Below are 11,615 nucleotides of genomic sequence, written 5' to 3'. Positions count from 1 at the left end.
CTAAGTTGCAGAGGACCTTGGTAAATTGCTGAAACTGGTCTGGAATGGAACCTGTGATCATTCTGTCTTAACTTCACAAGTATTGGAATTACATGTCACCTAGCTGCCTGTTTTTTTTTTTTTGGGGGGGGGGTCTGGGGATGGAACCCAGAGGCATTTGACCTCCAAGCTACGCCCCCTGCCCAATTTTTTATTCTTTATTTTGAAACAGGGTCTCACTGAGTTGTGAAGGGCCTCACTAAGTAGCTGAGGCTGTCTGCGAACCGTGATCCTCCTGTCTCAGCTTCCCAGATGCTGGGATTACAAGCGTGGGCCACCACGCCCGGCTTTGCCTGGGGTTTTTGAAATTCTAACCAACACTGCTAGGCTCCTAGAAAGTCTAAAACGGGCAAGAGGGACTCAGCTTCGATTATACAGTCTTCATGGGAAGATCTCTAGAAACAAGAGACCCTAAGAGATGACCACAGATCGTAATTTACCTGTATTCATTTCTCAACTATTTAAAAAAGAGAATAAGATCAACTCTTTGTGTTATGCTATACATACATACATACATACATACAAACAATAAAAGGTAAAATAGTGCTGGGGTGTAGCTCAGAGGTAGAATGCTCCTGGGTCCAACTCCTAGTACAACTATACACACACAAAAATAATTTCTAACTCCAAATCTGAAGTGATCCAAAATATGACTTAGAATGCCAAAATGACACTATAAATTGGAAAATCCCAGCCCAACCTCACGTGTGGGTCACAGTCAAAATGCAGGCACAGAAACAATATTATATGAAATTAACTTCAGGCTATGGGTGTAAAATACATATGAAACATAAGTGAAATTTGTATTTAGACTCTGGTTCCATCCCCAAAATACCTCATTAGGTATGTGCAAATATTTCAAAATAGGAAAAAATCAGAAATTTGAAACACTTTTGGTCTTAACATTATAAGGTGCGCTCAGTCTTTACATAGTCCAGGAGACCTAGTAACATCAAGAAAAACTTTACGGAGCTGGGCATGGTGGCGCACACTGGTAATCCCAGCATTCAGGAGGCGGAGACAGGAGAATCCCAGTTCGCAGCCAGCCTCATCTACTTAGTGAGGCCCTTTGCAACTCAGTGAGACCCTGCTTCAAAATAAAGAATAAAAAATAGGGCTGGGGGTGTAGCTTGGAGGTAGAAAGCCCCTGGGTTCCATCCCCAGTACCACCAAACTGCCTGTCATCCAACTACTTCTACAAATCCCCAGCAGTGTCTCCATAAACAAGTCCTGTTCTTTCAGGTGATACCGGTATCATTCTTCCCTCTGGCCTCGTGGGTGATGTTTGTAGCTAAGGGGTCCCCTGCATTCTGAGATGCACTGAGATTTCTCTCCACTGCCTTTACATTTTAAAAATGTCATTTTTCACTTTATAAAAAGGGTATCATGCTGTACGTAATCTTTTACAACTTACTTTTTTCACATATGTTGCTAAGATTCACGGATATAGTTGCAGGACATTGAAGTTCATCAGTTTTGATGCTATTAACCACTCTTCTGATGGTAGGCACCTGGGAAATTTCTAGGTTTTTGCTATTGTATAAGTGCACAAAGTATATTCTTGTTCATACTTCCTGCTTAATGCATATAAATTTTTCTTTGCAAATGCCTGGGTGTGATATTGCTGGATTGTGAATATTACATTTTACTTTATGTATTTTTTTCATATCTAATATTTTTACTTTTTTTTCTGATTTCTCTTAACTCTTTCAGAATATTTACTGTGTGTGTGTGTGTGTGTGTGTGTGTGTGTGTGTGTGTGTGTGTGTGTGTGTGTGTTTTACTGGGGATTGAACCCAGGGGATTCTACCTCAGAATTACATCCTTAGACCTTTTTGTTATTTGGAAACAGGGTCTAAGTTGCTGAGGCTGGCTTCAAACCTGTGATCTTCCTGTCTTAGCCTCCGCCTCCCAAGTAGTAGGATTACAAGTATGTGCCACCATGCCTGGCATTTTGGTTACTTTAAATTCCTGATCTGTTCATGTTAATTCTGCTCCAAAAATATATTTACATAAAAATTTAAAGGGTGGAATAACATACAATCACGTGTAGAAGTCCTCTTTCAAGGACTAAGAATATGAAAACAAAATAGTCCAACTGTCCTGGACAGCATTTCATTTTATTATGTAAAATACAGAAAGCACTAATTGAGAAAAAATAAGGAAGATTTACCAGAATCTGATAAATTTTAAGAAAACATTTGCTAAAGTATACCTCTGCTTTAGCCATGATGAGCACCCATCTTCCTAGCAATCCATGTCAAAGATGCAGAGATGTATAACCCCAGATTTCTCATTCATTCCTGAACCTTGATCCTGAATCGGAATGTGATTAGAGGTTACAAAAATGTACAAAATAAGAACAATATCCATGAAAGCCAAGCTCAAAGACTGGCCCTCTTTTACTCAGGCACATCATTCGGAGCAGAGGAGCATCAGTCCTGAAGTCATACCTTCTATTCATTTGGGTTTTTTGGCCTGGGGTTCCAGCGTGGCGGTGAGCACTCCACCACACTTCCTCCACTCGCAGAGGTCTGTAAAGCTGCATGTCCGACACTTCCAAGCCTCTTCCACATCAACCCCTTGAGGCTCTCGGTGGCCCATCCAGTAAGCCATATAATGCTGCACCTTGTCTCTCAACTCTTTCTCGTCAAAGGATACAATCTCTACACCCAGTACAGTTGCAGTCTCTTGATGAATATACTCAATCTTTAGGGTGTCAATAACTGGGAGGTCAGATAGTGTGAGAGACAGGAAAACCAATTCCATGAGATCACCTAAAGACTTCACCGAGAAGCCGCCCTGCTGGGCATGCCTCAGCACTGAAGGCCCCAGTGGCTTGTCTGGACACAATTTTGTGTGATGGATTAGGCTAGCAGGGGTAACTTTTCCTTGCACCATGGCATCAAAGATATATTTATATAGGCTGACTTGAAAATAGTCTTTCTTTTTCTGAGCTTTCAGAGGGAGATTAGGGCGCCTGCGGGTCTTGAGCTCAGCCAGCTCCAGTTCCCCCTTAGCTGTATAGTGCAGCTCATCAATCACTCCAACAAGAAACACACCCTCCACTTCCCCAAATACTGGAAACTCTCTGATGCGTCCCTCTGACTGCAGGACAGGAATCGTTGATAGTATGTTCAGAAACTTAATAGCCCAAGCATCTTCTTTAGTGGTGATGGAGAGAGTCACAAGATCATGAAGCTCTAGTTCTCTAGCTAAGTGAATGCTGGCACCAGTGTCCAAAACAGATGACTTCTCAGGTGTCAAAAAACCAGGCAATTCCTTCTCATACGCCACTTGCAATTCACACCAATTCTGAGTAGACAGGTCAGTGACATATAAATATTTTAAGTGGAATCTTTCCATGGGTGAAGAAACATCCAATTCTCTTTTGCAGTTTTGTAAGTTCACATGCTTGTCATTCTTCCCAAGGGGCCCGGAGGAAGGGCCAGGCTTGCTAGCAGAAGGGCCAGGCTTGCTAACTGAAGCACCTGACTCTTCAGCATCTTCCAGGTCCACACACTCTAGGAGCTCTGAATCACTCAAGTCTGAGAACCCAGAGGCTTCTGCTGACACTGTGTCTTCTTCCCCAGCCTCTGCCATGGCACAGCTCTGGATGAGAGGGAGGGCCCTGCAAAACATGTTAAAAATGCATTGTCTGAATAAACTTCTCAAAAGCACTTTCAAATAAAAAAAGAACCATGACAAATTATTTATCTGTATTCTTTAAAGAAACTAACTCATGACCACGTTGTAATGCCAAAGAGTTTTATACTGATACACTTTACAAAATTATTCCTGTACCATCTATATATGTCTACTTGGCAGAATTTTTTTTTTTTTTTTTTTTGGTATGTGTTGCTAGGAATTGAACCCAGGCCTCATGCATGCTAGGCAAATACCACTAAGCTACAACATATATTATGTTTGCTTTAGTAAGTCACTTTTCTTAGTCTCAATTTCTTCAGATTTAAGAGGAGATATGAGGCCAGGCCTGGTGACACACACTTGTAATCCCAGCATTTGGGAGGCCGAGACAGGAGGACTGTGATTCGAGGGCAGCCTCAGCTACTTAGTGAGGCCCTCTGCAACTCAGTGAGACCCTGTTTCAAAAATAAAGAATAAAAAATAGGGCTGAGGGTATAGCTCAGAGTTAGAATGAACACACACACACACACACACACACACACACACACACACACACACACTCCAACATACAGAGAAGCAGAAACTAATGAACATGAACACCCATATGTTTGCCATGTATATAAGTAATTGTTGCTATTTTGCTATATTTGCTTTTTGGGGAGGCTAAACTATTTTAAAGAAAACTACAGATATAACATTTCAGGTTTAAATTCCTTAGCATATACTTCTAAACAGCATTCTCCTATATAACAACAATACTATTATAACAGCCAACAAAATTAATAGTTTTTTTTTTTTTTTCAGTACTGGGGATGGAACCCAGGGTCATTCTACCTCCGAGCTACACCCTCAGCCCTATTTTTTATTCCTTATTTTGAAATAGGTCTCACTGAGTTGCAAGGGGCCTCACTAAGTAGCTGAGGCTGTTCGCAAACCCAGATCCTCCTGTTCCAGCCTCCCAAGTACTGGGATTACAAGCGTGTGCCACCATGCCCAGCAAATTAATAGTATTCTAACACTATAGTCCATATTCACATTTCCCCAAATGTTCTCAAAATATACTGGGTGGCTTTCCTGTATAGCAAGAAAAAATGACCACATTTTATGTTTGACTATTTTGCCTTTCGAGTTTCTTTCTTTCTTTCTTTCTTTCTTTCTTTCTTTTTCTATTTTTGTGTGTGTGGTACAGGGGATTAAAACCAGGGGCATTCTATCTCTGAGCTAAATCCCCAACCCTTTTTAAATGTTTTACTTTGAAACAGGGTCTCACTAGGTTGCTGAGAATCTAAGTTGTTGAGGCTGGGAGGCTGAGGCTGGTCTCGAACCTATGATCCTCCTGTCTCAGTCTCCCAAAGTACTGGGATTACAGGTGAGCACTACCACTCCCAGCTTTAAAGTATTTTTAACTTTAAGAAACTCAGCAAGCCGGATGTGGTGGCACATGCTTGTAATCCAAGTACCTGGGAGGCTGAAACAGGAGGATAACAGGTTCACAGACAGCCTCAGCAATTTAGTGAGGCTCTCTACAACTTAGTGAGACTCTGTTTCAAAATAAAATAAGGCTGGCGCCGGGCATGGTGGCGCACGCTTGTAATCCCCCACCCCCTTGGGAGGCAGAGACAGGAGGATCGCACAGGTTCTGAAGCCAGCCACTGTTTCCAAATTTTTAAAAGTATAAAATAGGAGACCCTGTTTCCAAATTTTTAAAAGTATAAAATAGGTCTGGGAGTGTAGCCCGGAGGTAGAAGGGCTTCCAAGAACCCCAGTACCACCAAAATAAATAAGTAAAATAAAATAAGGCTGGGGATGTAACTTGTAACTTGGAAATAGAATGCCTCTGGGTTCCATCCCCAGTGCTGCCAAAAAAAAAATAAAAACAGGGCTGGAGGTGTAGCTCGGAGGTAGAATACCCCTGGGTTCAACCCGTAGCACTGAAAAATTAAAAAATAAAATAAAATAGCTGGGTTTGATGGCACATGCTTGTAATCCCAGCATTTGGGAGGCTGAGACAGGAGGATGTGGGTTTTAGGCCAGCCTAGGTTATTTAGTGAGGCCCTCTGCAACTTATTGAGACTCTGTTTCAAATTAAAGAATAAAAAAATCAGGCTGGGGATTTAGCTCTGAGGTAGAATGCCCTGGGTTCAATCCCCAGCACAGAAAGGAGTGGAGGGGAGGGGAGGGGAGGGGAGGGGAAGAAAGCAAGCAAGCCAACCAGCTGGACATGGTGTCACACACTTGTAATCCCAGCATTCGGGAGGCTGAGACCAGAGGATCGAGGTTCACGAACAGCCTCAGCTACTTAGTGAGGCCCCCTAAAACTTAGCAAGACCCTGTTTCAAAATAAAGAATAACACCGGACATGTTGGTGCACGCTTGTAATCCCTGCGCTTGGGAGGTGGAGAAAGGAGAATGACGCAGGTTCGAAGCCAGCCTTGCTGGCTTAAGAGACCCTTAAAAAAAAAAAAAAAAAAAAAAAAAAATATATATATATATATATATATATATATATATATATATATATGAAATAGGTCTGGGAGTGTAGCCCAGAGGTAGAAGGGTTTCCAGGAACCCCAGTACCACCAAAATTAATTAATTAATTAATTAATTTAAAAACAGGGCAGGGGGTGTAAGCTTGGAAGTCAAATGCCCCTAGGTTCCATACCCAGACCCGCAGAAGGAAGGAAGGAAGGAAGGAAGGAAAGAAGGAAGGAAGGAAGGAAGGCAGGCAGGCAGGCAGGCAGGCAGGCAGGCAGGCAGGCAGGCAGGCAGGCAGGCAAGCTCAGAGGTAGAATGCCCCTGAGTTTTCCATCCCCAGTACAAAAAAAAAAAAAAAGAAAAGAAAATGAAAAACCCTTCCTCCTAGCTTCATATATCTAACTTTGCATAAAGAGAAAACAAAAACCAACAGAGGATTAAGAGCCAAGTGTTGCTGTCTTCTGTGCTAGTCTTTTTCTTTTAAATTGTCTTTGCAGCACTGGGGATTGAACCCAGGGCCACTCTACCTCTGAGCCACACACCCCCCAGCCCTATTTTTTCTCTCCTTTATTTTGAAACCTGCTATCCTCTGACTTAGCCTCCCAAGTACTGGGATTACAAGTGTGTGCCACCACGCCCAGTTACACAAATGCCTTAAACTGTAAATGTGTTTAAAATGACGATAGTTTTAAAATGAGTAACTTTATTTGGATTATGAAATCCCTGAAAGTTGGAGATAATTTTTACCCTCCAACAAGAAACTAAAGTTAAATGTCAATTAACATACATGTCCTGGGTTTTGTGTTGCTTTTGAGAAGAGAGGGGATTCAAATCTGTTAACCTTGAAAATATTTTATTTCAAGTAGAGGTAGAATGCCCCTGAATCCAATCCCCAGTACCACAATAAACAAACAAACAAACAAACAAACTTGGCTTTCTACCAGCCATAAGTGGCTACTTAAAATTTTAAATTAAAATGAAAGAAAATTTTAAACTTAATTTTCTCAGTTGTAGTAGTCAAATTTCAGTTTTCAGGAGTTGCATGCTACCAGTGGATACCTTAAAAGCCAGTTACAGCACATAGTCACACAAAGTTTTATTAGATCGCGCTGATTTGATCTAGTTCAAGTGTATGCATTAACTCCTCAAACAGATAGCAAGCTCCTGAAAGGTACAGACTCTCCACTTGTTTTGCACATCACATTGAGAACTGGGTAGTCCTCAACAGGTAAGTGAAATAATGCCTATGGAGAACACACAAAGAGGTGACCACCCCCTATGACATTACTCATCTAAAAGAAGAAAACAATACACTAGAGATGAACAATTTAAACTCAGATGTATGACCTGAACTTCCTTAAGCAGAAAAATATGCAGGAGAGCCAGGCATGGTGGTGCACACTTGTAATCCCAGCATTTGGGGAAGCTGAGACAGGAGGATGGTGGTTCGCAGCCAGCCTCAGCTACTTAAGCCCTCTGCAATTCAGTGAGACCTTGTTTCAAAATAAAAATAAGCGGAGTGTGGTGGCGCACACTTGCAATCCCGGTACTTGGGAGGCTGAGACAGAGGACTGCCGATTTGTGGCTAGCCTCAGCTACTTAGTAAGGCCCTCTGAAACTTAGTGAAACCCTGTTTCAAAATAAAAAATAGAAAACAGGGCTAGGGGTGTAGCTTGGAGGTAGAATGCCCCCTGGATTCAATCCCTAGAAGCGACAAAAATAAAAAATAAAATAGGGCTGGGTGTGTGTGTGTGTGTGTGTATGTGTGTGTGTGTATCAGGAGTACTCTTTATAACTCTACTACCCAATCATAGAATAAAACATAGTACACATATCAGTACTCAGTAAATGTGGCTCCCCTTCCCAAGTAAGGAATGAGACTATGTAGCTATTACCTCTGACAAATGAGATTAAACTTTAGCAGAGAGGAAACCCCGACTCACCTGGGATTTAATTGATCTTCCTCCTCACCAGGAAGGGCAGAATACTAAAATTATAAACATAGGGATCTGTATGGAAGAACGAGATTAGCCACTCGAGGCCCTGCTATGGTAGAATGGGGGCTTTTGGTCCTTGTCACTAGCCCACTCCCTCACGATTAAGGGGTTTCCTTCTCTCTGATCCACGCTGCACAAATGGTTGCCCACCCCAGATCCTAAGTAATGCTCTTCTCTCTCCAGGGCAAACTCTCCAGAACGTTTTTGTTTTCTCAGTAACCTGGATACGGTTACTTGACCAAGGCTCTGCTCCCTGCACGTAGAAGCGTTAAAAATAACCAAGGCCCCCCGAGAAGCTCCGGGGTCCGTTTCCTTCTTCCCGCTCTGGCTCCAGTTCAGAAGGCGTGGAGGAGGACCTTCACAGGGGCTCTGCCTTTCTGACGGGCCCCTGCTGCCTCGGGCACTGCCACTGGCTTCACTTTCAACAACTGCATTTGTCCTGTGCAGCCCGGACTCGAGGGCTCCACGGGCCTTGGCTTTTCTCTATCCCCCAAACTTCTCTCTTCGGGGTGCCGTGCACGCTCATAAGTGTACCGAGCGCTTCCTACAAGGTCCTCGCGGGACCGGAGTGAGAGCAGGGGTTGCCGGCCTTGCCAAAGATCTCAGCAGATCGCAGGGTCTTCCGAGGGCGAAGGTCCAGAACCCGGGAGAACTTGGCCTGGGAGGGAAGGCTGGAGCCGCTCCCACTCGGGGATGGAGATAAAGGGAGGACGCGGCCACCGCGGGGACAGAACGCTGGGCTCCGAAACGCAGCGGTTCCGCGCCCCCACCCCGCCCGCTCGCAGCCTGCCCCTAGCCTCGGATACGCCTGCCTCCTCCGAGCGCCAGCCTCCACGGGGCTTCAGCTAAGCCCCAGAAATGCTCCCGCACCCTTTCCTCTAAGAGGAGATGGAAGCGGGGCAGGAAACGCTGGGAGGAGAGGCGGCCCGCCCAGGCGCCGGAAGAGCTCCCTAGAGCCCAGCCCCAGAATGCTCAGCGGCCGCTCGGGCACCGCCCCTCCCAGAGGCCTCCGCGGCGCCGGAGCTCTCGCGATGCTGTGGCTCTCGAGGAAATCCCGCGCTGTACTGGCCGAGAGGTCGCTGGAAGGGGCGAGGGCGGGCTGAGGGGAGCTCGCTGAAGCCCGGGGTCTTCTTTGTGTGCATCCTCTTTGTGTACGTCTCTGCTAGCCGCTTAACTCCAGACAAAGCTGGCTCTCGCCTGACTAATGCTCCCTCTGGCGGGGTCTCCGGCTACCCCCAACCCAGAGGCAGTTTGGCTGTCAAGTCTGTCTCCTTTGCACCTGGGCTCTGCATGGAAATCGGAATCTTCGTTACCACCCTTGGACTCAGTATCCCCTCCTTAGGACAGCCACAAACTCACTTCAAAGATGCTGGCACGCCCCTTATCGATATGTTTCTTCTACCTTGATTTCAGTTATTTTTTGAGGGGGAGGGTATTGGAGAGTGAACCCAGGGCCATTCTGCCTGAGTTACAGCCCCAGCCCTATTTTATTATTTATTTTTGAAACAGGGTTTCACTAAATTGAGGCCGGCCGCGAACCTGCAGTCCTCCTGTCTCAGCCTCCCAAATACTAGGACTACAGGCGTGCGGCACCAAGCCTGGCTCAGAGTAATTGTTTAAAATTTAGCTAGAGCCGGGCGTGGTGGTGCACGCTTGTAATCCCAGCATTTGGGAGACGGAGACAGGAGGATCACGCAGGTTGGAAGCCAGGCTCGCTGGCTTAAGAGACCCTGTTTCCACATTTTAAAAAAAGTATAAAATAGGTCTGGGAGTGTAGCCTGTGGGAGTGTAGCCCGGAGGTAGAAGGGCTTCCAGGAACCCCAGTACCACCAAAAAAAAAAAAAAAGAGAGACCCTGTTTCCAAATAAAAATATAAAATAGGTCTGGGACTGTAGCCCAGAGTTAGAAGGGCTTTCAGGAACGCCAGTACCACCACACACACACACACACACACACACACACACACACACACACACACACACACAAAAAAAAAAAAAATTCCCCCAATTTTTTATTTCATTCTAATGTGTGTGTGTGTGTGGGGGGCGCCAGCCTACTATCTCTACTGCTCGACCCCTGCTCCTGGGTCAATATTTCTATTGGGCCAACAATGGTTTTTTTTTTTTTTTTTTTTTTTTTTTTGGTGGTACTGGGGTTCCTGGAAGCCCTTCTATCTCTGGGCTACGCTCCCAGACCTATTTTTACATTTTTTATTTGGAAACAGGGTCTCCTAAGCCAGCGCACGCGGCTAGCTTCGAACCTGCGCGATCCTCCTGTCTCTGCCTCCCAAGCGGGGATTACAAGCGTGTGCCACCACGCCCGGCTGGGTTTATTTTTTTAGAGGTATTTATACAGTTACAGGTGAATCAGTATGCTCGTGCTATCACCACCAGAATAAAATAAAGACCAATCCAAAGCACATACATTACAGGTAGGTTAATCAGTATACTTGTGCCATCACCACCTGATCTTCTCTCAGACCTTTTACTTTGAACATCACCACCTGATCTCTCAGACCTTTTATTTTGAAACTTCCATGACCCCAAACCTTGTTGACTCTGGGCGAAGGACAGTGAGCTGAGTCAGAAATACTCTTTTAGGGGAAAACCTTAATGGCTTCCCACATACCAGCAAAAAAAAAAAAAAAAAAAGTTGGCTGAGGGTATAGCTCAGAGGTAGAATTCCCCTGGGTTCAATCCCCAGTGCCACAAAAATAAAGTGAAATTTATATCCTATGTTTCACTCTCTGGTCTAAAACCCTGTAGGATAAGGCCTATCTCTTCGGTTTATTTAATAAATTCAGGTAAGAATTCAAGGGATCAGGAAGACATCAGTTTATGCATCACATTCACCACTCCCTGATGACGTGGGAGGATGAACAGGAGTTAACAAGCTGATCAGAAAGTAGAGGAAATTGCACAGTTGAGAACCAACACTCGTAAAATAGCATGAACTATTTGAGGGACCATACTTAGGTAGAAACTTAGAAGCTTCTGGGACTTGAAGGGGGGCAGGGAAATTCTGTCTCTGTGCCAAATGTTCTGTATTTAAAGATTTGACCTTTATCTTCAAGTGATAACAGATCACTGAGGGATTTTAAGTAATAAAGGGTTTTGATTAAGCTGGGTGTGGTGGTGCACGCTTGTAATCCCAGCATTTGGGAGGCTGAGACCCGGAGGATCAGGGTTCAAGGACAGCTTCAGCTACTTAGTGAGGCCCTCCGCAACTCAGTGAGACCCTGTTTCAAAATAAAGAATAAAAAATAGGGCTGGGGGTGTAGCTCAGAGGTCAAATGCCTCTAGGTTCCATCCCCAGACCCGCAAAAATTAAATAAATAAAGGGTTTTGATTAGATATATGTTTTAAAATGATCACTCTAGCAGCAGTGTGGAGGATCAAGAAATGAGTATAGATTAGCTGTAGAGAAACCAGTTGGTGACCTATTTAAGCTATTAGG

At 44.4% G+C, this 11,615-nt stretch overlaps 1 protein-coding gene across 1 annotated transcript; it reads right to left on the bottom strand.

Moving 5' to 3' along the window:
* Positions 1–2,499: 2,499 nt before the first annotated feature.
* EXO5 (exonuclease 5) lies at positions 2,500–3,645 on the bottom strand (the record flags this gene model as incomplete). The annotated part of the gene is made up of 1 exon (XM_080691042.1): positions 2,500–3,645. The coding sequence occupies exon 1, from the start codon at positions 3,640–3,642 to the stop codon at positions 2,500–2,502; it is 1,143 nt and encodes a 380-aa protein (XP_080547168.1). The 5' UTR covers positions 3,643–3,645.
* Positions 3,646–11,615: the final 7,970 nt, after the last annotated feature.

The sequence above is a fragment of the Muscardinus avellanarius genome, assembly GCF_963383645.1.
Source record: "Muscardinus avellanarius genome assembly, chromosome: 3".
Taxonomy (NCBI): Eukaryota; Metazoa; Chordata; class Mammalia; order Rodentia; family Gliridae; genus Muscardinus; species Muscardinus avellanarius.
The sequence above is the reverse complement of the archived record's forward strand: the minus strand, read 5'-3'. Positions and strand labels throughout refer to the sequence as shown.